At 41.0% G+C, this 26,555-nt stretch overlaps 1 protein-coding gene across 2 annotated transcripts in view; it reads right to left on the reverse strand.

The window, feature by feature from the left end:
• dnah9 (dynein, axonemal, heavy chain 9) overlaps positions 1-26,555 on the reverse strand; it is a 612,810-nt gene that overhangs the window by 344,858 nt on the left and 241,397 nt on the right. For both annotated transcript variants that reach the window (XM_033984465.1, XM_033984463.1), the window contains exon 52: positions 15,441-15,583. In XM_033984465.1, coding sequence (XP_033840356.1) covers positions 15,441-15,583 — 143 coding nt within the window. The remainder of the gene's footprint in view (positions 1-15,440; positions 15,584-26,555) is intronic.

The following is a 26,555-nucleotide window of genomic DNA, read 5'->3' on the forward strand; positions in this document are numbered from 1 at the left end:
AGACCAGTGGTTAAAGTGCCACAGTTGATGATGTTTGTACAATGCAAAGAAGGAGCAGTATGTTTTAAACTCATCTGACAGTAAAGATATATTTTAGCATTCAAATAAACGTTAGAAGAATTTTTGTTTAATTAGATCATGCTTAAATTTAAGTAAATAATTCAAACCATGTCTTTATAATTATTTAAAATTCCTCACTCTAACTTTAAGATATTGTAATATAGACACAGATTTCTTATGTAAACTGTTTACACATTTTTTCAGGTGAGAATGAACAATTTGTCTATGCAAGATAAATAGATTTTAGTTTTGACTGAAGTGGATTTGGGATGGGTCTTTGGCCTGTTGTGTCTGGGTGGGCGTGGTCTGAGTGCAGTGGCTCTCTGGGTGCATCGCTCCAGCTCTGAACTGAAAGGTCACATGACCTGGACTGGCTCTGCTCTGCTGTTGTCTAAAGACTGTCTAAACATGGCTGCTGCGTCACTGAGAAACATGAACTGAACTAAAACCAAAGAAAGTCCTGATGGCTCTGAAACTCATCTGTGGACTGGGCTCCTCCACTACTGGTCACATGACAAATGAATGAACTGAATCAAAAGCTTCAAGTGCTCTGCTGCTCCTCTAAAGGCACCATAGAACTGTCTCTGCTGCTGCGTTTGGGCTGTGTTTACCTGGGCACTCATGACTGGAGCCTGTTCTCGGATCCACACAGTCAAAGATTTTGTTTTTTAACTTAATTTCAAAATTTAGAAGTGTATTCATTTATTTGAAATAGTTTTCCTCCATTCCTGAAAATAATCATATATCAATATAACATTATTTAGGCTGTTTCTTTTCATTGTACATCAGCGCTGTCAAACTGGGGCTGCTACATAATGCATATGCAACGTATTTGAAATGGCATTTAGAATGGCCACAATTAACAAAATTAGAAACCAAAGTTTTTAGACAGTAGAATTTCCAATGCGGAGAGAAATATGTAGCTTTATTATGTGTGAAATCTGAGACCGCTGGGGTCTGAAAGGCTTTAAATAGTTTGGTGTAAATGTTTAGTTCATATACTATGATACTTTATATTAGATCAAAATGTTAATGCTCCTGAATGTGTTTGAACTTTGTATTTTAAACTGAATTATATTATCAGAACATAAAACAGTGGCTTTTTAATGCTCGCAAAACAATTGAGCTAACAACAACAACTAAATAGGGTAGTCACAATAAAGCCATTTCAATACATCTGACATATGAAAACAAAATGTTCAGCAGTATGAATGTGTCTAAATTTAAAGATAATTAAACACTAGGAAAAAATCTGAAAGAAATAAGTCCCATTTAAATCTTAATCAAAACCTGGTTTTAAATAATGTTAAGTATTTACAAATAGAATAAATTATTGCTGTGAATGAATGTTTGAATTATATGAATGTTGATCAAATAAAATAAAGTTGTTAAAAAGGGGGAGGTTGCAGGTTATATAACTTAAGGCTAAACTGGACGAGGAGGTTGCAGTTGATATAATATACAGCTAAACTGGACAACATTAAACTGGACAACATTAACAAAGGACAGTTATGGTTTAGGCAGTAATTATGGCATCTTATACACACTGATGCCTCTCAATAGGCACAGAAGGGATTTACCACCAGCACTGTACAAACAACTGAACATTCAATAGAACTGATAGACACTGGCAGGTTATTGACTCGAGCTCAGTATTTGGACTGGCACAGATATGACAAATATGTACCAAATATGTAACCAACAGGACAAATAAGTGTCACAATAGACCACCTGACAATTGACAGACTGTTACATATGGCTATATTTTATAGAGGGGGGCCTCATCACTTGAGCAAATGGGGAAATAAAACATGAACTTTACCAGAATGACATGGTTGGATGCTTTGCCATTAGCGCTGATGGCAACGTGATCCACAGCCAGCATTCTTGATTTCTCTTTACATGAGATCTTAATTAGGAAAAGGATGGACACTCCTCTCCAACTTGAAACAAGTGTCCTTAAAAATCTTCAAATTCATAAGGTCTTGATTACAAAGCACTGACTAACTTAAGTCTATAGTTCTCTCCCAATAGGTCCAGAGTCTCTGAGAACCCCCTGGTGGCTGGTAATGGTAAACTAACCTAAATTGGATAAAAACAGCTTAGAATGTATCTGACCTGAAGCCTATTCTGTGAACCGTGAGGATACTCTTCTGTGATCAAGGTCATGATTAATCATTATATTCCTACTCATGGCTTTCCAGCTCTGATTAGGTCTGATAATGGTACACATTTCCACAACCATGCTCTTCAAAAGGTTGAAAAAATGTTTGGTCTGTGTCATAAATTTGGTTCTGTGTATCATCCTGAAAGTTCAGGACATGCTGAACGCATGAATCGCAATCTAAAAGACAAATTGGCTAAGATCTGTTCTACTTCAGGGCTTAATTGGCTCCACGCCCTACCCCTGGCTCTTCTGGCAGTGAGATAGTCTATTAACAAAGTTACTGGTTTCTCTCCTTATGACTTGCTCACTGGACGTTTGATGCCAGGGCCAGGGGCTACATTGGTACCACAGGAAGAGGAGCCCCTTCCAAATCTCCAGTACAAGCCATACTGGAATCAATTGCGGAATCTGTTATCTAGTTTTTTCTTCTCAGGTGTCGGAAGAACGGCTGGAGGTGTCCACCAAGGAGGCTGCTCTGCCTCCACCCTCTGAGGTCTATCTGAAAGTTCTGTCTCATAAGTGGTCTGAACCATGCTGGACTGGCCCATACAGAGTGACTGCTCACACCGACAGGGCTGTCCGGTTGGAAGGCAAAGGCCATAAGTGATTTCATCTAACACAGACCAGACTGGTGGACCCTTGAATTTTTGGTGTTTGTTTGTTTGTTCTCTTTTTACATATTTCCATAGGTGTATTTTGTATGCTCCGGTGACGTTCGACGGTTTTAGTGTGTGGTGTTAGGTGTTAGGCTTTGGTCTCTCCTCCCTGTACATGGTTTGGTCATATGTCCTGGCGGAAGGTTAAGTACACTCACACACACGCACAGTTATTTTAGATTGCATGGAGCTCCCCCTGAGCAAAAGGGGGAAATGGGGAATTGTAGTGATATTGATTGTGGGTGTGCTGGTTGCCTTCGCCATCCTTCTCTGGGAAGCAAATCAAAAACATGTACAAACCAATGTGGAAAAGATTCTCCTAAAACTTGACCCACGGTCAATCTCAGAATGTGATAAGTATGTCAAAATGACCATACAGGACACCAAGGGGCCATCCCTTGCATTCCAATTTGATTTATGTTCCGTTGTTTATTGCAAGACTCCAAATGCCCTGTTAAAAAAGGGGGTTGTTCCCCCAGTGTTAACTATACAAAGTGACCAACTTTACAGATTGTATTGTGTGCTCATCGGCCAGACCGACTTTGAAGACCCACCCTGTGCCAATTCACCTAGACGATCATCATGGGCGATCATGAATCTTTGCAGTGGGGAGAGCTTCCAGAAGACTGGTGTGAACACGTGGTGCAGCTGCCAAATCCAGTGCCCTACACCAGAATACGGGGAGATCTATATTGGCTGTGCGGAGACATGCAATTGAGGTACAAGTTGAAGACAAAATTTACGGGCATTGGTGCTATGGTGCGGCTAATTATGCCCATCACCCTCTGGGGACACCTTAATAAGACTCTACCCCACCCTCAGAGGGCTAAACGTTCAGTGATGCCAGAACTCCTGGACCACAACAACCCCACTTATATTGATGCTATTGGCATTCCTAGAGGGGTCCTGGATGAATATAACTTAGCGGACCAAATAGCGTCCGGCTTTGAAAATATACCTCTAATTGCTGCAATTTTCCCAATCACCCCAAACAAAAATGTGGACCCCATCAATTATATTTACTATAATTTGCTTAGGCTTAGTTTAGTAACTTAACGAGGGAGGTTAGTAGAAGGTTTGGCCGATCAGCTCCACCCAACATCATTGGTAGCCTTTCAAAACAGAATGGCCCTAGACATGCTCCTCACAGAGAAAGGCGGGGTTTGTCATATTTTTAATGATCAATGTTGCACCTTTATTCCTAATAACACAGCTCCTGATGGGTCAGTGTCTAAGGCTCTGGAAGGACTGCGCATGTTGTCTAGGGACATGCACAACGCGGCTGGAGTAGACAACCCGATGAATACGTGGCTAAATAATGTATTGGGTAAATGGAAAGGTCTGGTTGTCTCATTGGTTACTTCATTGGTCGCCGTGCTTGTTATATTTGCACGGGTGAGATGCTGTTGTGTGCCTTGCATTCGTGCCCTGCGTCTTAAGGTCATTAACACTGCAGTTCGTCCGGACCAGAGGGGACAGTATCCTTTGTTGAGTATGGAGGATGATGGAGGGGACCAGCTGCCACGTGATGTTACCTTGCTCTGGGATGTGACCTCTTAGAAGAGGTCAAAAGGGGGAAATGAAGGGTATGTCAAGTAATAAAGCTTTTAAGTTGCATTACAAATACATATATCAAAAATATGGAATGCATATTGATTGAATAAAGTTTCTTAGGGCCATCACATATACATATATATCTTTTGATACTGAAATCATATAAGTTTTGAATATTATTATGTAATCACCATTTTTATACTGAATTTATATATTCTTTGAATGTTGTATATTTTTGGAGGTTGTCTAACAAGCACCATACTAAAAGTGAACCCCATCTAAACTAGGTCAAAGGTAAAACGTGAATTATGGGAGACAGTTGGTCCCTTGCAGAAACTCCTTTAACCGAGTTAAGGCAACATTGTAGGAGGTGAATCATGTCACCTGACAGCCACAATGTTTATACTAGAGTGGAGCATCTTGTGATAATACTGAAACTATGCTAAAAGCAATATTGTGTGATATGAATTGGGGAAGGCTGTTGGGGTCTGTAGACGCTCCTTTACAGGGTGGTCGGATGAGACTCAAGGCCGGAAAAATAGACTGGTGCAGCCTGGAGAGATGAGTGAGGCCGAAGGGAGGAACCTGGGCGACAACCTACTCAACATAATATTTGCATATTCATGTTTCATGTTATATTTTTATGTTACGGGGCCAGGGAAAAGCAGACAGACCGCCTGCTGCACACACGAGGGATAGATCATATGACCCCGGGTCCTGTATTAGATTGTAACTGTGAGGGGAATAAACTTTTAAGATTTGAACTGATTGAATCCAGTCGTCATTTTGATAGAACACGCCTAACAAGCTGTATCCAAAAAAGTATAAGACCACATAGGCTACTATGTGCCTATGAACCACTATGGAACCTACCTTTACAACAAAAGAATTACATAGATATAAGGCCCGGCCACATGGTAATATAACAGAAAGGACTATGATTTAATGTTGAAAATGACATTCCATTTTTTTTTTTTTATGGTATCGGAATTGGTATTGCTCCCCCTTCAACTGCCACCTTATCATGGTGGGGGAGTTTGCGTACCCGAATGATCCTAGGAGCTATGTTGTCTGGGGAATTATGCCGAAGGTAGGGTCTCCCATGGCAGTCAGGTCCTAGGTGACGGGTCAGACAAAGAGCAGTTTCCAATACCCTTGGACGTCTCCCGGTATGGCGCAGCTGGGGCCCCACCCTGGAGCCAAGCCTGGGGTTGGGGCTCAAATGCGAGTGCCTGGTGGCCAGACCTTTGCCCACGGGCCTGCCTGGGCTCAGCCCTAAAGGACGACGTGGTTTCGCCCTCCTGTGGGCTCACAGGGATCGGGTGCGTAGAGGACTGGGCAGTGGTCGAAGACGGGTATCTCGACAACCCGGTCCACAGACACACTTGGCTGTAGCGATGTGGAATGTCACCTCGCTGGGGGGTAAGGAGCCTGAGCTTGTGCATGAGGTTGAGAGTTACCGGCTCGATATAGTCGGGCTCACCTCCACACACAGCTTGGGCTCTGGTACCCAACTCCTTGAGAGGGGTTGGACTCTCCACTTCTCTGGCGTTGCCCATGGGGAGAAGCAGCGAGCTGGTGTGGGCTTGCTTATTGCCCCACAGCTCAGCCGTCACATGTTGGAGTTCACCCCGGTGAACGAGAGGGTGGAGTCCCTGTGCCTTCAGGTCAGGGACAGGTCTTTCACTGTTGTGTCGGCCTATGAGCTGAACAGCAGTGTAGAGTACCTGGCCTTCTTGGAGTCCCTGGGAGGGGCACTACACAATGATCTCGCTGAATACTCGCTGATCTGAAGCCAAGCGGTGTTTTGTTTTTGGACTTCTGTGCTAGTCACAGTTTGTCCAAAACAAACACCATGTTCGAACACAAGAGTGTCCATCAGTGCACACGCTTTTCTAAATAAAAGCGCGCAGCACCTCGCGGCGCGTTGTGGGTGTCATAGGTTGGTTGTAGTTTGAGTGAGTCAGTGACAGATAGTAATAAAGTGTTAGGAATAAAGCTAATGTTATTGAGGTTTGTATTTCAGGTTTGTATTTGAGGTTAATTTTTGATGTTAGTATTTGAGGTGCCTATTTGAGGTTAATATCTGATACCAGGTAACCTTGTTTGTACACCAGGTGCACTCCAGTGTATTATTTCAGGTGTATTCTAGTTACTATATAAGGTGAATTCTAGGTGTATTTCAGGTTTGTATTCTAGGTTTGTATTTGGTTGTATTACAGGTTAGCACAGGATTCAGACAGGCCTTAGTTAGGTAAATCAGGCTAGTTAGGATAGGGCCCAAAAGACAAAAAAGAAAAACCTCTACAGTGTGGGAGCACTTTGAAATGGCTGCACCAAACAAGGTTATCTTTGAAAAATATCTCTATTATTGTAAATGGAAAAATACATTAAATCAACATTGTCAAGCAAATATTTTTATTTTTCCTTAGAGTTCAATGATAACTGATTTGAGTTCAAATTAGCCACACAACACATGCTAGATTCATCATTTACCTACATATTATTAGAAAACTATAATGATATTAAATGATACAACAAAGGGTAAGTGACCTTATTCATAGATTGATTCCAAATATTGAAATTTCTTGTCTAAAAGGTCAGATGCAGGATCTGTGACAGAGAGCTTGTGCACAATGGCAACACCTCGGCAATGCTTAGGCATTATCGAGCTTTGCATGTTGTTGCAGGACCTGAAAATGAACCAGACAACAGTGAAGGTAATCTACAAGTATATATGTTATTTTGCAAATCTCTTATATCTGATGTTCTTCAACATTTAAATTGTCTGCATTATCATTATTGTCATCATCAGAAAACACAAAGGCACAACTGGATGAAGCTGTTGTGAACCTTGTAATCAAAGATTTGCAGCCTTTTAGCATTGTGGAGGATGTGGGATTCAAGGAACTCATGTTGTTGTTGGCCCCAAACTATGTGCTTCCCACTAGAAAGGCGTGTAGACTGTATGTTCCTTGGATGTATTATGCTTAAATTGAAACTTGTCTACATCTCTTTCAGGCACTGAAGAAAATGGTAGATGACAAATATGTCAAAGAAAAGGCAAAGGCAAAAATGGAGGTTGCTAAAGTGTCAGTTGTTAGCCTGACTGCTGACATGTGCACCTCCATTAATACAGATGCCTATTTGGCCATCACCTTCCATTACATTAATGGAGAAGACAAACTGGACACAGTGCTGCTTGCTTCCAAGAGTCACACACTGCAGACAACTTGGCTGAAGCAATGACCAAGCAGATGGAGGAGTGGCACATCAAGAGCAAAGTTAAATGTATTGTCACTGATGCTGCCTCAAATATACAGATTAGATGTTCCTCGTGTATTGCACACAGCCTCAATTTGCTTGTGCGAAAATCTTTCGAGGACATCACTGCACTAAATGAAATAAGACTCAAAGTTCGAAAATTTTTTACATATTTCAGAGCAAGTACCACAGCAAAGGGAAAACTGCTCCAGGTACAAATTCAAATGGACAGAGAACCCTTAAAACTAATAATCAAGGTTGACACACGCTGGAACAGCACTTATCTCATGCTGGAGCAACTGTACCAGCTGAGGGAGCCTGTGGCAGCAGCCCTTGAAACACTGAAAAGGGATGTGACCCCACTGCTGTCAAATGAAATTGAGACCATTGAAAATTGTCTGCCCATCCTCTCTCCTTTTCACTTAGCAACAGTTGAACTTTCAGAAGAGAAAAAAGTGTCTGTATCAAAGGTAATACCTCTACTCAAAATGCTTCACCATTCTACAAAATGCTGTTGCTCAGCAGTTGTCAGACAATTTACTTGGTTGTGAGAAAATATGGCCAACAATGAGAGTGCTAGTGTAATGACACTTTCCACATTGCTGGACCCACGTTTCAAAATGTTGGGTTTCATTAGTTCTATCAAAGCCCAAGAAGCCACAAGAAGACTAAGAGTTGAGTGTGCACAATACATCGAAAAACAAAAAGGAGCCCAACAACCAACAGGTCCACCAGAGGCACCTTCTACCAGCAACTCGGGTAGGATATATCATTTTAGATGTTTATTTTTGTTTGTTTGTTTTCTGTGTCAATTGCATTATGACTATGTTTTCAGGTGGCTTGTGGTCTCTTCTGGATTCTTCAGTTGATGAGGAGGCGTGGTTCCAATGCAACAGCAGATGCCATTGTTGAAGTTGATAGATACCTGGCTGAAATCAACATAAACAGAACTGAAAACCCTTTAACTTACTGGGCAAAAACAACAAGTTAATTTACCCAAACTTGTGCCAGATGGCACACTGGTTTCTTTGCATTCCGGCCTCTTCGGTTACTTGTGAGAGGATATGTTCAAAAGCTGGTGAAGTGGTCAGCAAAAAAGGAGCCGTTTGAAGCCTGACACAGTGAATAAAAATCTATAACCCATATGTACCCCCACAAGGACTGTATCCCCATCACTACCAATACACACACTCATCATCCTTATTATCAATGTATTAGCAATATTTTATTTAAATAATATTTATGTAATTTCAAAACATTTTTTTTTTCCATTATCTCACAATTAAGACTAAAGGAATTGATAAAAATAGATTACAAAAAATGTTTCTCATGGATTCAAGAAAAAACAAACTATTACTGTTGGTGATACCAACAAATGAGTAAACTGACTGACGTTAAAAGAGTGACCGATTTTGTGCAGATCACGTCATTGTTTCATTTACAACGTTCCTTCACTCATAATTTATTAATTCAGTATGCTTAGAGAGTCATGTTGGGAATGGCAATGAAACATAAAGTACAATTTAACAAGTGAAGACGTTCAGCAATTGATAAAATGTTACAAATCTATCACAAAATTGCCATGAAATAGGTGGCACGATGTTGATAATGATGTGTCCAACCTGGCAAACACGGAGTGCGTATGTGGAAAGCAAAAGGTTGGGGGATCGAGATTCGCTGCTCTATTACTGAAAAATGTTATCAATGTCAATACAGAATTGTCTTACAGACAGACAAAATTACTTTTTCTTTAATAAAATACATTTTTATTTAGTGTAAGACACTACCACTTTACCTGTTTCACTTGTTTATGACCACAACATGTTGCACACTTATATATGCTTCATATGCTATGGTTCGGATTTAGGTAACAACCTGTGGTTGTCCACAGCCACAACCAGTGTCAGGCACAAACACAAAATGTGACAGCAGACGCAAATATTGAGGTCCAACACTACATGATGAAGCTAAATACTGCAAGGTTGAAGGACCCACTTCAATACTGGGAGAGACAGAAAAATGTGTATCTAGAGCCCATGTATGTGTGTGTGTATGTATTTTTTAGTTAACAGTGGCATTCTTGTGTACGCCTGCCTCATTTGTGCCGTGAGCGGCTGTTTTCCTCCGCACACATACACAGTGTATATATGTATATATATATATATATATATATATATATATATATATATATATATATATATATACACATACATACATACATACACAGACTTTCTGCAAAATGCCACACACTTCAAATTCATGCAAACTGATATTTTTGCATCCAGTAGATGAGTCCATTCAACAAACTAAAACCCCCATCACCGACAGTAAATGCAACAATCGAAGTACAGAAATACCTGGCAGAACCAAACACAGACAGACAGGAGGACCCACTGCAGTACTGGAGAAGGCAAAGAAATAAATGTCCACATTTATTCACACTGGCCACCACCTTTGCACTCCAGCTTCATCTGTGCCCTGTGAGAGGATTTTTTTCTAAAGCAGGAGAAATCCTCACAAAAAAGCGGAATCGCCATAGTCCTGCTTCTTTAGAGAAGCTACTTTTTTGAATAAAAAACAATGAAAAATATTGGGGTTTAATTATCTTTATTTAATTAGAAACACTACTACAAGTAACACAAGTGCATTCCTATTTCTAATAATGTGTTTCACTGTGGTATCACTGGTTTTGTAGTATATTTGTTCAATTGATGGCGCTGAGGTGGAAACTAGATTGTAGTACATTTTATTGACCTCTTGATGGCGCCATAGAGTAAATGAATCCTTATGAAGTGTCGGTACATGTGTCGGCACAGTTGACTGAAAGTATTGATGCGTCATGGGGCTTCATCTCATCATCACTACTGAGAGCCTCAGGTGGTTCATGAGGCTTCAGTTGGCCATCACTATAACAGAGTATTTCAGATGAGATTGAATGTTGCTCTTGACTGGTGAACAATCTAGCAAGAACTAACTGAACAGAAGCAGTATATATATGCTACCCTGGGCTGATTAACAAAACGAGGGGCAGCTGCTGGGAACCCAGGGAGATAAAAAAAGAAGGGCCGGAACAGGCTGAAAAACGGAGCCAGACTGATGAAAAAACATGCCAACAGGTAGAACTATGACACTCCCCCCTTTACTCCCTGCGTTAAGTCACTCCCCCTCTGAGTGCTATCACAATCAGTGTGCATCCCGCTAATAAAAGTACATTAGGTTTGCCAAGTCTGTACGGAGTACAGTTTTGCATCATGCTTTTGTATATTTGTTTTGAATTGTTGTGTGGGAGCATGGGTGACATAGGCTTGTGGGCTGAGCATTGAGGAGAATCTTACAACTAGCCATAAGGATGGTTTAAATAATGCCCAGAAGAGATCACTAAAGTAGTCAAACATGCATGGATGACATATAAAATCTCTTCAGGCATATTTTTTGATGTGGGAACAAAGTCAATTTTGCATAATACCCCCTTTAAGGTACAAGGACAAGCAGCAGAATCTGGTCTCTCTCCTCTCTGTCTCCTCTCTGCTTAGAAATTAGTGACTGTCTAGTGTATTGTTCTTTGTAATCCACCAGCCAAATAGAGATAGACAGACCACTGTATTTGTAGAGGTCAACTCACTTTTGACGCAGTGATCAACTGGATTGTTGATCCCTAACCCTAACTCCTTTTAAATCCACAGTCAGTTTTAAATGCACAGTTAATAATAATTTGCAAAAAAAGAAAAAAAAACAAAAACAAAAACTTTACTTCACTTCATTTTGTAAATGAGTTTTTGTAGTGTACATTGAAGAAAAAAATATTAACATCAGTGGGTATGTTTCTCTCATAAATTGTATAAAGAAGAGGACAAAGTGATTGTGGCGTCACCCATAGTGTTCGACTCCAGCCAAATGAAGCTCTGTCGAGTGATAAGGTCAAATTTGGAGCCAAGTTGATTATTTAGAAATCTGACCACGAGTATCATAGCAATCAAAGAGCCAGTCAAGAGCAAGGTTGTTGAAGTTAACTCCCTTTCCCACCTGCAAAGCTGGTTTAGTAGGGAGCGGATGCTTAGCACCGCTGTCAATCAAACCTGTTGCATACTCTAGTGCAGTGGTTCTTAACCTTGTTGGAGGTACTGAACCCCACCGGTTCCATATGCACATTCACCGAACCCTCCTTTATTGAAAAAATTTTTTTTTTGTTTTTTTTTCAAATTCAAGACATATGTATGTTTTACTGGTGCACAAAATAAACCGTGTATTAACATCACTGTGTTCAAAGAATAAAACCAATACAATGTATGAACTCACAACAAATTACATACATACCTTTTAACAAAGACATGACCTTTTTTAATACTACCACACTGAAATTATTTTAATTTTGTATTGTATTATGTATTCCAATAATGAACTTACTGTATTTATGCTTTTTATTATTTTTAACATTTTAACACACACCCATCATCTGATTTCCATTAGGCTACAATAATGAATATTTACTGCAAATCAGTGTGACTTCTGTTGTTGCCTTTGAGAGACCAGGTCAGAAATGCATGGCTTCACCTTGGCCACTCTCATGTAATTTTCACAGCAAAGTCTGTTCCTTTTCTTCGTTTTTATGTCGTTGTATGTTTTTATGCTGTTCGAAGTGACAGTATTCAATGACCAATACACACTGAGAGGAATCTGTATCTGCACACCCAGCTGCTCTATTACTGCAGATTGGCATTAGCTAATGCTAATGATTACACATAATACACATTTGACCCACAATTAAGTCAATAGCAGAATAAACCACGTTTACCAATCAGGAACAGCATCCAGTCCATCAAATCATAAGATCCTCTGCTCCTCAGTCCATCATGAGATCTTCACTCGGTTCCACGAACCGCTCCAGGTCCGAGATGCCTCTAGTTTAACTTGTACAAACATCCTCAGTGTCCTCGGTCGCGTACTTCCTTTGTTTTGTCCGTTTCGTCATGTTTAAAACGCAAAACTGCAGCAAAACAGTGCTTAAAACGCAATTACGCGCGCATAATTTTATGCGCGGATCTTTACCCGAGGGCGGGCCGTCGGAACATTAAGGGGTTAAACAGCACTTAGAATCTTCAGCGAGTTTTCACTCCACGTCGGCCACATCGGCTAAAACACTGATAGCGGCCCATGAGGACGCCTGTCAATGACATTGATGAGCTGCGCAAATACGTATGTGAATCACATAATTGGCTGGAGCAGCTCGTCCCCGGTCACACTCACTGACTCACATTGAAACATAGCGCAGAATGAATTGTTGTGTGTTTATTTTATCTTCAACTCCAGTTCGATTTTTTTGTGCGCAGCACAGATTTTCTGTGCGCGGAGACCGTGTCAGCAGTGCGCAATTGAGCACGCACGCAGCTTAGAAGGAACAGTGTTAGATAGGCACAGCAAAGGGTGCATTTGTCGAATTAGGACACGGCCAGCGTCTGGAGACGCTCGCAGTCCGCGAATCATATGAGTCTGGTGCATGTCTTGACCTCCGCCGAACCCCTGGGACTGACTCACCGAACCCCTAGGGTTCGATCGAACCCAGGTTAAGAACCACTGCTCTAGTGGGAGCAACCTTGGGGACTGAAGGTGCTGATTTGTCTGTTGTTGATATGTTGATATGTAGAGTAAAAATAATGAAAAAATAGTGACAAAATAGTGAAAAAATACACCAGGATCTTATAGAGCGGGTTAATATGAACATTTCAAGACCAAAATGACAAACCTGACAGCAGCAGTTATGGAGAGAGGGACAATGTTTTTTTTCAATAGAACGTGAATTTGAGCCAGTTTATATGGAGCCAGAAACAAGGTCATGGCCACTTCCTATTTGTAACAATAGCAAGTTAGCTATGTCAATTTATATATACAGTCTATGGTTTCTCTTGATTTTGCACTTTCTTTAACTGTCACATAATATATAATCTGAGTGTTCAAGTCATGGCTTCTGCAGTAACAGAGTGATGGAGTAAATATGCAGAGAAAACGAGCTGTAATTCTCGGCCGGTGCATCTATTCAGGTCACTGAATGAATGGCACACACGCACGAGAACCATTCAGATTGTGGAATTATAATCACATTGAAGACCACAGGAGCGGAAATGTGCTTAATGGAAAATGGTTAATTTAAATGTTGCTCACAAAACAGTCAATATTAGTTCCCGACTGGCTTTATTATTATTATTATTTATTTTTTTTACTTGTTTTTGCCATAGGAAGAATTATCAGGAGTTTAAAGGTAGTGCTAACATATTTTCATTGGTTAGCCTACTATTTTGAGCTACTGTATTTGTGTATCAATAAAATTGCACGTTTTGAACACACATTTTTTGTATAATCTTGCATGCATGTCAGCAACATGAAGTAAGAAATTTAACCTTGTTTTTTTCAGTTTTTCAGATTTGTGTGTCCCAAAACTGGTCAATCTTGGCAATTCTTACACATGAAGAATCATGACATAACATAATTCAAATTATGCAAGTCCATTTCCTTGTTCCCTGTGAATGTTGGGTAAAAGTCCTATATTACGCAAAACTGACTCAAGTGCATTGATTCCACTTTACAAACTTATCTACAACACACTGCCACACTCTGATACTTAATGCTAACTTTTTAGGGACACTAGCACCGTGCGGAAGGAGAGAGACAGGGAGGCAAATGGAAGAAAATGGTGTGATTGTGGGCTCTGCTCTGGGGACTGGCTCTCTCATTTATTTGGAGCCGGAGTGGGCTGGGGAGGGGAGTGTGGGTGGGGGTTTGGGGAGCTGTGGGTCTAATAATAGTGGGATGAAGAACCCGCTGGAATCTCTTTGTCACCCCAGGGAATACAACAAATATGTGGGACAATCTCCCTTGTGTGGGAGATTTATACCAACAGTTATGGCCTTAGAAACACACTGGTGCTGAAGTTAATCTGAAATGTCAGGATACGTGATGATCCAGGGAAGGGCCTGATCATAACACAGATGCTGATTGTTGTATGGGGCTGTTATAGTAAGTAATAAGAGAGGAAAGGGAACTTGAGAGATGCCATCTGTGTAGGGATGTGTGAAATGTGAAAAGACCTTGCTTAACTTTATTAAATAATGTAATGCTATGATATTGCAATGTAATCATTCACCAGTCACAAATAAAAATGGAAAATTAACACTTTTTCCCATTAAATATATTTAATGTTAAATAATGTAAAATCCAACTTATTTGCATTGGATCAACATAGGAGACATCATAATATCTTTAGTGTTCAAATTGCAGGAAGTCTCTACTACTAGACATAATACTTGAAGTGATTCATGTGAAACTTTGTTGTCCATGAAATATTGCAACAAAACATTTAAGAATCATAGGTAGGGATGGCGTCTTTAGCAATTGGATGGGAGACTGCTAGAATAACAGGTGCCACAGTGGGGCAGCAGTCGCTTGAGTGGAAACTGTCATTGAAGGCACTTCACCTGACATGCCTAGTATGAATGAGGTGGGGGGTGATGGTGCCGATTGGCAGCCCTACTTCCATCAGTCTACCCCAGGTGTCCATGCACACCAGAATTGCATGATTAAGGTTCTCAAATCTCTAAAACTTTTGTGGTGCATTGGTGCTGTATATATTCCATAGACACTGACATAATGACTGACAATATACCATTAATATATGTGTAAATGTGTGGTTCTATTATATATCTGTGTGAAGGTGGGAGCTCCAGTTCTGTGCTGTGTATGGGCAGTACCTTGAGCTGTCTCCGGACCTTCTCTATGAAAAACCTCCAGCAGTTTTCTCTGGAGTCCAGGGCCCCAGAGCTGCGCACCTCCGGCCTCACTGTAGACAAGATGTTCTCCAGCTCATCATCTGCAAACAGGTCTGGGATCTCCCCTGCAACACAAACATCACTTTCAAATTGCACAGTAGTCACAGAAGGACAAATCTAATGTATCTCTATTCCAGTATTGCTGTCTCTAAAATGTGAAGCCACTTTGAGATACTGTAACCTTTGTTATATCAGTATTTCCCCTAGGTTTACTGGTTTGGTGGGGGGGTTTCATCAATTGTCTTTTTTCTTACTGCTGTATTTCAATTTCCATGCATTTAATATTGCTTAAAACAATGAATAGCTGTAAAAAAAAAAACAAAAAACTTGTTTGTTTAATTTCATTAAGGCCTTAATCATTTTCAGTTATTAATTCTGACGTTATGACCAAATACAGTTTAAATGTATGGTGCTGTTCTAAATAAAAGCATAAGCAAACAAAATAAGACAACAGTCACAGGTTCAAATCACTATTTATCCTCTCACTACTTTATAACCCTTGCACAGTGCACACTTCAATCTGCGACATGTTATGGCATTCTGTATTCTAATCTTTATGGTGGAGACATCTGTCTGTGTCACAACCACCTTATAGTGATACCAAAGTCTCTATTTCTATGGCAAGATATGTCCAGTGGCCTTGGGCCACTTTGACTAGACTAAACTGGTTTTCTTGTACTATTGTTTCCATGCATAAACACACTATATGTATGTTCATTTGTGAGTTGAGGGCGAGACGACACTCTGTTAGGGACAACAGTTCTTTGACAATTGTGCACAAATGATTCAATAAACTAGAATTTTTTTTTTTTTATTTCAAACAACTTCTTTGTTTTTTTTTTTTTGTTTTTTTTTAAATTATTATTATGTATTTATTTATTTATTTTTATTTTAAAGGTTTTACTCTTACTATTACTAGTCCACAAAATTCCACAACACACACAAAGATGCTAACAAAGTTACTTAAACTAGTAGGTTTGCCTTGCAAAGTGTCAGTAAGAAAAAGTATGCATTTTCATATCAACTACAAACCACAGTCTAACTTACTCCTGAGCCGGGACAGTTTCTGCACCTGTCTGTGCTGTGTTATCATCTGGAGAGGCACCGCTGCTACTGCTGCCTCCACCACTACCATCACGACCGCAGCTACCGCAGCTACCACAGCTACTGCAGCTACCGTAGCTACCTCGTGGAGTAGAGCCGATTTCACAGAGAAAATCTGGAGTGTATTAATATCAATATAGTAGTTTTGTATAGATTAGCGGAATAGATTTGGTGAAGATGCTTGTTTTGACAATAAGCGATTAGCACAGCATAATTTGACTGACAGGGCGGGGGACATTGTCCTGCCAATATAGTGGTAGGACATATCATAAGTACATATTCTGTATTTTTATATCACATTAATTGAATTAAATAAGATACACTATGGTTCCACTGAGTTGTGCAGCACTTTACTTGCTTTGCCATGTTGTTATTAAAAGCACAGTAATATATGTTAACTTCAGACACATGCTGGCTCTGGCTCTTTTAACTTGTCAGTTAAAAGAGCCAGAGCCCCATTCATTGCAAACATAGGCTATACAATTACTTTGAGGCATTTTATCATTTCTAAGGAGTGGAGGTCCCATTGGATCACTTACTGAACAGAACCTTCCCCAAGCCCCAATTGATACAATATTCAAATTTGAGAAGTGCCTAGAGCACATGTGTCAAACTCAAGGCCCATGGGCCAAATGTGGCCCTCCACATCATTTTATGTGACCCTCAACAGGGTAAATTAAAAGGTATGATGGTCTTAAAATGCCATTTTATCAGGAGATACGCAGTTACACAGCCATATTTTTACATCTAGGCAAATGCATATGCAATATTTGTAACTTGAATAAGTAATAAATACAAAAACAGATAATGAACAAGTTAAAAAAGTAGTTAGATTCATTTTAAATCTGGCCCTTTGAGGGCTGCCATTTTGCTGATGTGGCCCTTGGTGAAAATGTGTTTGACACCCCTTGCCTAGAGCATAGGGTCAAAATAGCAAAAGTGCCCTGTAATGATCCAGCCATCAGTGACTCCCCTGCACTCGAAGCGTTCTCTCACTGCTGAGACTAATGCCCACACTTATAATGGAATGAGTCAGAGCACTTTTGCACCTTAATAGAAAACCATGCCTAATTTATTTTCTCTGTCCAAGTCCACCCCTGAGGTGTTACTGGGGCTACAAAGTTTCAGTTCAATTAATAGGCGAAATGTTATGAATACTGTTGAGTTTCTATTGTGTGACTCAGATTTTGAAGGAGACCTATTATGCAAAATTAACTTTTAGAGCTTTAAACCATGTTATAATTGTTTTCCCTTCTCATTTACCCACATAAAGTTGTACTTAGAGTGATTCATGCATGTCTAAGTAATCGTTATTCTTCTGTATTCAAGATGTGATTGCTCCAATCAACTCCCACTTTAACCACCACCGGTACTTGTCGTCTGTTTGTTACTTACTTCGTTCTACTTTTTCTTAGGTGGTGATATACAGAGGACTCTGCAGTGTCACAGTCATTTTGACACAAATTAAATAAAATCCACTGATCACTAGCATGATCTGCAGCTATCTATAAGAGGGGCCAACAGCTGTGATGACAGGCGGGAAGTCAGTGGACCAATACATTTTATGAAATAATTTTAGATCAAATGTTGCAATGTTGCACTATATAACAATGATCTATGGGTGTCATAGATTTTAACTATATAGGAGTCTTCTTAAGAGTATATTTTATTTTTGAAAACCTAACTTTATGAGCATCCCCATAATCTTCCGAAAGATTATCTCAAGAAGATATTACACATTTCAATTACTTTTGAGAAATGTTCAGCCCTGGTGTTACTCAGCAAGTGCATTCTCCATATCATACAGCACTCTAATATCTCGTACATTGAGTGCAGAACAATTAGATTTACACAAGGTTTACTGTGTTAATAATCCTTATAACGCTGATTCATGTTTAATAAGGCAGCTAGTATTCCCTTCCAGTCTAAATTCATCTTTGTGAATGTGCCAGAGTGCAGAGGGAGCCAGGGAAATGTAGGATGAGGCTTAAGTGGCAGGACAATGTTTAGTTCAAAACATGTACAGTTAATGAGAAATCATATTCCTTAACATAATTTTGTAATACAAAAGTGAATGGACTGTAAAATTAAGACAAAAGTGCCGAAATGTCACTTTATGCCCTTTTTGAAGCCACTGCAATTTCATTTTATTTCTGAATATTTGGGGAAAGTGGAGTCTGGGAGTCCCCTGTTCATGCTACTGCCCCTGCGATATTCAATTTTGTGGGCACCATGGAAAAACTATTTAGATTAAATGCTGTAAATAATGTTTTGTCTACCTCTGTGCCTTTAAATGTTTTGCTATGGAAATGCTAAAGGACAAATATTATTTAGTACTTGTATCATTATCAGCCTTTAAACATGCCCTAGTCACTTTGCTTCTCATGCTTTAGAACTGATGTATGATATGAAATTATACTATCCTTTTCGTTGCCTTGTCTGGCTTCAGTCTTAGCACTCCACCTGCTTGATTGAAAATAATCAAACTGGATGTAATAGAATGCTAATGTAAGTAAATGATTAACACAATCTGATGTCCAGAGAAGATTTTATGCTCTCGAATACCTTTGGCAAGGCAAGGCAAGTTTATTTGTATAGGACAATTCGTACACAAAGTAATTCAAAGTGCTTCACAGAATAAGAAGGACATTAAAATCACACAAATCAAAACTTAAATAATTACAAATAATCATCATAAAATTAACATTAAAACAGAAGAGGGCAGAATAAAAAACTTTCAGTCATATGCACAGCTAAACAGAACTGTTTTGAGCCTGGATTTAAACATAGTCAAAGTAGAGGCCTGTCTCACATCTTCAGGAAGACTGTTCCAGGTTTTAGCTGCATAAAACAGAAACGCCGTTTCCCCATGTTTAGTCCTAACTCAGGACACCAGCAGGAGGCCTGTCCCTGAAGTCCTCAAAGTACGAGATGGTTCATCTGGCACTAACATTTCAGAGATGGAGAGACTTATACACAAGTAGAGCTGCTTTAAAGTCTGTTCTTTGAGCTACAGGACTGTTCCAGGTTTTACTGTTCCAGGTTTTAGCTGCATAAAACAGAAACGCCGTTTCCCCATGTTTAGTCCTAACTCTGGACACCAGCAGGAGGCCTGTCCCTGAAGTCCTCAAAGTAGGAGATGGTTCATATGGCACTAACATTTCAGAGATGGAGAGACTTATACACAAGTAGAGCTGCTTTAAAGTCTGTTCTTTGAGCTACAGGAACCCAGTGCAGGGACCTGAGCACAGGACTTCTGTGCTCATACTTCCTGGTTCCAGTCAGGACGCAAGCAGCAGCGTTCTGGATGTACTGCAGCTGTCTTAAGGCTCATTTACAGAGGCCAGTGAGCAGGCCGTTACAGTAGTCTAACCTACTGGAGACAAATGCATGGATAAGTCTCTTTAAGTCTGGCTTTGACAGTATACCTTTGACAGTTTTGTCAGTTACAGGTGCAAAGTGAGTCAGCTCACTAAGTGTCTAGGTGGGTGCTGGGTTGTAATTTGCGTGGTGGAATTGTTGGCATTTTTAGTGCCCTGAACCTTCTCATTAAAGAATACTGCAAACTCATTGCACTTAGATGTGGAAATTAGTTCTAACGGCAGTGGAGCTGGGGGGTTTGTTAATCTATTTACTGTTGCAAATAGCACACGAGAGTTGTTACTACAACTTCCAATAATGTCAGAAAAATACCTTTGCCTTGTTCTACATAAAGTGTGGTTGTACATGTGCATCTTTTCTCTGTAAATCTCTGTCATGATCTTGCATTTCCTGTTCTCTCCCCCTCCACTACCTGTCTGCCCAGAGCTGGGCAGAGTTCCTGACTCCTCCCGCACGCACCTGGAGCGCATCAGCGCAATTACCTGCACCTGCTGCTGAGTATATGAGGGCTCGGAAGAAGACACTCGGGACCAGGTCGTCTGTTCGTCTTCCCCAGGACCGTCTTGGACCAGAGTCTCGGCCAGAGTCTCGGTCAGACTGTCCACGCGTCAATATTCCTGCTCTTGCTCGTTCTCGCTCCTGCCTCTATGCTCCAGCTCCGGTACAGTCGACCCTCTGCTTGCCTCCTGCCCTGTCTTGGCCTCCGGCTTGCTTCCCGTCTCCTGCTCTGGCTCCCGCTCTCTGGATCACTCCTGCTCAGTCTTCCCTGGTCCTGTCCCTGGTCTCGTCGTGCTCCTGTCCTGGCAGTCTCCGCTCCCGCTCCGGTCCTGGGTTTCCTGATCCTGCCCTGCCCTACGCCCGTCTGGTCTGACTCCCGCTATCTACGTCCCGTGTGTGATAAATGAACTGTCTAAACTGTCTTTTGCACTATTGTAAATGAACACCGTAAATCTGCCCCGAGTCTGCACTCTTTGGTCCACTACACCCACCGTTACGACAATCTCATAATGAACCTGGAGCTTTGACTTGCACCATTCCCGCTTGGCCCTCCATCACTTCCTTTTCTGTGCCCTGACCGAATCATCATTCTTCCATGGCGCTTTCTGCTTATCTTTAACCATTTTTAACCTTCATCGGGGCAATGGTGTCCACAACATTCAAAACACTCGAAGTCACAGAGTTTAACAAATAATCAACATTAGAACATGAGGCATTTTCGAAGTGTATCATTTCCATGAACAGTGCACCTGTGTGTCTGTATCTCCTTCGAACAACTGCAAGACCAGCTGCTGGTTTGGGAATAATAGACAGGCCAAAAAAGACAGAGCAACATCCACCACATTGACATTTGAAATATTTACTCCTTTTGTAATGAGCAGGTCCAGAGTGTGTCCTCTGATGTGGGTGGGCTCGCTGACGTGCTGAGTCAGACCAAAGGTTTCAAGAACAGAACTGAGCTGTTTAGCGTTTCTATCAAACATATTATCCACATGTACATTAAAATCACCTGTAATGACTAAACCATCAAAGTCTGTGCATACGACTGAAAGCATCTCAGTAAAATCATCAATAAAACTCAAACAGTGCTGGGGAGGTTTGTATATGACTAAGTAGAGTATGGAGGGTGATTGTTTTAGCAACATACTTAAAAGATGAAAACACCCAAAATGACAACCTGTGAGTAACTATATTGCCTCTAAAAAAACACACACACACCTCCACCCTTTTTGTTTACTTGTGTTTCAGATTCAAATTTGAAGTTGGGTGGAGTTGATTCCACTAGAATTGCATTACCTGTGTTTTTGTTGAGCCTTTGCTTTGGCATTTCAAATTTAGAAATTAAAATAAAGACTGATTAAAGAAATACACATTATTTCACAGCCTCAGTGCTCCCCATACTCTAATCTGATGCAGTTTACCATCTACTGGCAGCAAAAGGAATTATCATAATCTGGAACATATTCAAGCATGTAGTAATGAATGTGGTTTGCTTAGAGAGAGTCTGGTGATGATTTATAGACTGGAAGTGTGTGGGTTTCTTCCTGTGACATCACAACCCTGGGAAATTTCAAACTGTGTGTTTGGTGAGGCAAAATACATTTTACAGAGGATTACTGAAACCAGTGAATGACCTGATTTCCAGGTTTTTAATTATGTTAATATTTTAACATGATTAAAAGTCAATTGCATAATGTGTTTTTCGACAGTACACAACACCTCTAGATTTGTACCTATGACATCACAATCCTGGGAAAAGCTGACTAGGCCACAAATATTTACCAATTGGGAGGTCACAGTTAAAGAATTTGTGTTTCTGCACCGCACCAGCGGTATGTGCGGAATAGCATATAGGGCCAAAATAAAACATGTACACATGTGGACAAAACTGTTGGTACCCTTCGGTTAATGAAAGAAAAACTCATAATGGTCACAGATGTCTGTGTAGACCCTCAGTAGTCCAGGTCTGATCCATAGCAAACAAATAGTTAAATCTGTCAACTGGACAAATCTTGTAAGAGTGAAGACGTTTCGCTGCTCATCCAAGCCACTTCGTCAGTTCTGGTCAGAATGCTGGTGGCCACTGCCTTATATATATCTGAGGGGAGGGGCTAACCACACTGAAACTGTAAACAGCTATTGTCTCCAGTTTCAGCTGAGACTACCCTATTTGTTCTCATTGTTCTGGGTCTGAGCATGGAGTTGTAGATGGGGGAGAGATTATGTCTCAGGCCCCCATTTCTGTTTAAGGAAGGATTCTCTTTCCTAAAAAAAATAGCTTCTTTAACTCCTCTCTCAAACCATTTCTTTTCTCTGGCTAAGATCTGAATTTCACTATCTTCAAAGGAGTGGTTAGTGGCTTTGTGATGGAGATGCATGGTGGACTGGGGTCCAGAGGAACTCTCCCGCCGGTGTTGGTACATCCTCTTATGGAGTAGCTGTTTAGTTTCTCCAATGTAATGCTCACTGCACTCTTCACTACACTGAATGGAGTAGACCACATTACTTTGTTTATGGCTCAGGGTTTTGTCCTTAAGGTGAACCAATTTTTGCCTTAAAGTGTTTGTGGGTTTGAAAAAGACCGGAATCTCATACTGTCTGAAGATTCTCTGAAGTTTTCCAGACACACCCACAGTGTAAGGAATGGTAACACCTCTCCTTCTAGGTTCAGATTCCCTGTTGTCCTGTTTTTTAGCTCTCTTCGATCTATTGAAGGCCCATTTTGGATATCCACAAGCAGAGAGGGCTTTCTCCACATGTTGCTCCTCCTTTACTTTTCCCTCCGTGTTTTTGTCTGTAGAAGTTTCCTCTAAACTGGAAATATGTGGTATACCCACAGGATTTCCAAAGGACTGAACTTCTCTGTAACTTCCAATCAGATCCCCACAGTGGACTACATTACAGCAGCAGAAACAGCCATTAAAAACAATAAGCTTACAGAGGCAGAAGCTGGTGAACTGAGACTGAAAATAACAGCCGCACTGAGCAGCGCCAAACCTCCCCCCTCCAACATAACATCAGAGGAAAGGAAGGCTCTCACTGCTCTAGAAAAGGACCACATCATCAACATTTTGCCAGTTGACAAATGGAGATGCACCATGATCTTGAACTCAGCTGATTGCAAGGCTAAAGTGAACAGCCTCCTCAGTGACACCGCCACCTATGAACTGCTGAAACGAGACCCTACCAGTGGGTACAAAAAGAAAAACATACACTGCTTACAGAAGCTGGAGAAGGAGGAAGTCATTGATAGACAGCTGTATTACAGACTCTATATGGTGATTCAATTCCTTGTATCTATGGCCTCCCTAAGATCCACAAAGAAGGAGTACTCCTCAGACCCATTGTATGTAGTGTTGATTCTATCACATACAATATGGCCAAACATCTGAAGACCATCCTGGCTCCTCTGGTGGGCAACACGGAGCACCATATTGAGAACACAGCTGAATTTGTGAGCAAAATCAAGCATCTTCAATTTGATCCAGATGAGACCATGGTCTCATTTGATGTGACTTCTCTTTTCACTTGTGTCCCCACATCAGTAGCGGTGGAGGCAGCAAAGAGGAGACTACTGCAGGATACTAAGCTAGAAGAGAGAACTAAACTCACACCGGACCAAATCTGCAAACTGCTGGAAATTTGTCTTAATACCACATATTTCCAGTTTAGAGGAAACTTCTACAGGCAAATCCATGGCTGTGCCATGGGCTCACCTGTCTCTCCTATCATGGCTAATTTATACATGGAAAAATTTGAATGGGAGGCTTTGGCCTCATTTCCAGGTACACCACCCATAAGAGGATGTACCAACACCGGCGGGAGAGTTCCTCTGGACCCCAGTCCACCGTGCATCTCCATCTCAAAGCCACTAACCAATCCTTTGAAGACAGTGAAGTTCAGATCTTAGCCAGAGAAAAGAAATGGTTTGAGAGAAGAATTAAATAAGCTATTTTTGGTAGGAAAGAGAGTCCTTCCTTAAACAGAAATGGGGGCCTGAGACATAATCTCTCCCCCATCTACAACTCCATCCTCAGACCCAGAACAATAGCAGGGTCGTTAAGGGCTGAATAGGGTAGTCTCAGTTGAAACTGGAAACAATAGCTGTTTACAGTTTCAGTGTGTTTAGCCCCTCCCCTCAGATAGATTTAAAGGCAGTGGCCACCAGCATTCTGACCAGAACTGAAGAAGCGGCTTGGATGAGCAGCGAACTTGACTTCTTTGTTTGCAATGGTCACAGAAATAACTTGAATCTGACAAAAGTAATAATAATTTTGAGACTCCTCAAAGAAGCCCTCCCCCGAATAATAGATTCCATCCATAACATAATAAATATGGCTACGTTCCTCAGTCCTTTAAGTATGCTGTGATTAAACCCCTTTTGAAAAAAACTAACCTAAATCCTGATGAACTAGCCAACTATAGACCTATCTCAAATCTTCCCTTCCTCTCAAAAATTCTAGAACGAGTGGTGGTGAAACAGCTCTGCCGCCACCTGCAGGACAATAATACATTTGAAAAATTTCAATCTGGATTCAGAGCTCACCACAGCACAGAGACTGCACTGCTTAAAGTAACAAATGACTTACTACTAGCTGCTGATAACGGGCTGGCTTCAGTCCTGGTCCTACTGGACCTCAGTGCAGCGTTTGACACCATTAATCACAACATTCTACTGTAGAGGTTAGAATGTGACATTGGAATCAGAGGGACCGCCCTCAAATGGTTTAAATCCTATCTATCAGATAGGTACCAGTTTGTTAGTATAAACCAGAGCACCTCTCCCTGTTCTAAAGTAGCGTGTGGTGTTCCACAAGGATCTGTGCTTGGTCCAATCCTATTTACTCTGTATATGTTGCCATTAGGTAACATTATTAGAAAACATGGCATTAATTTTCACTGCTATGCTGATGACACTCAGCTGTACTTATCAATGAAACAAAATCAGACTGATCAAATAGATAAACTCAGTGTCTGTGTGAAGGACATCAAAACCTGGATGACGTTGAATTACCTGCTCTTAAATCCTGAAAAAACAGAGGTCATTGTCGTTGGTCCCAAAGGTCAAAGAGATTCTCTGTCGGACCAGATAATCTCACTTGACAATGTGAATATTGCTTCTAGCCCTACTGTAAAAAATCTTGGAGTCCTATTTGATCAAAATCTCTCATTCACAGCCCATATACACCTAGCTTGTAAAACTTACTTTCACCTGCAAAATATAACAAAAATTAGAAATATTTGACCTAAAAACGATGCTGAAAAACTCATCCATGCATTTGTTTCTTCCAGACCTGATTACTGTAATTCTCTGCTCGCCGCCTGCCCCAAAAGTACTATAAGGAGCCTCCAGCTGGTCCAAAATGCAGCGGCCAGAGTCCTAACAGGAACTAAAAGAAGAGACCACATCAGTCCTGTACTAAAATATCAGCACTGGCTTCCTGTCGAGCTTAGAATCAAATTCAAAGTCCTCCTCCTGACATACAAAACCCTAAACGGTATGGCCCCATCCTATCTGCAAGATGCTATTGTCCCGTACAAGCCAAACAGAGCACTCCGCTCTCAGAATGCAGGACTATTAGTGGTTCCTAGAGTATCTAAACATACAGTGGGAGGGAGAGCATTCAGTTACCAAGCTCCTGTGCTATGGAATCAACTCCCTGCTGATGTTAAACAGGCCCCCACAGTCTCTGTATTTAAGACCAGGATTAAAACCTTCCTCTTCGGTATAGCTTATGACCAGGTTACTTAGTGAGGGAGTTAGGGACATTAAAACCTGGGATAAGATAGGCTGCAGTAGGAGATAACTAGCTGGGGGAAGTATGGCAACCTGAGCACTATCCTCTGCTTTATCCTATTTTCTCATTAGCAGTGCTATTCACATGTTGTCCCCTGTCCCACTCCCCCTGTGGAGTGTAACTCTTTCAGATGCCCCCGACAGCTGGACCCTCTCCTCCTCCCCGCCTGGCCCTCCTCCACCTGCCTCCCTCTCCTCCTCGCCTGGCTCTCATCCTCCTTGCCTGGCTCTCCTCCTCGCCTGGTCTTCCTCCTCCT

Source organism: Periophthalmus magnuspinnatus, chromosome 19 (genome assembly GCF_009829125.3).
Source record: "Periophthalmus magnuspinnatus isolate fPerMag1 chromosome 19, fPerMag1.2.pri, whole genome shotgun sequence".
NCBI classification, from domain to species: Eukaryota; Metazoa; Chordata; class Actinopteri; order Gobiiformes; family Gobiidae; genus Periophthalmus; species Periophthalmus magnuspinnatus.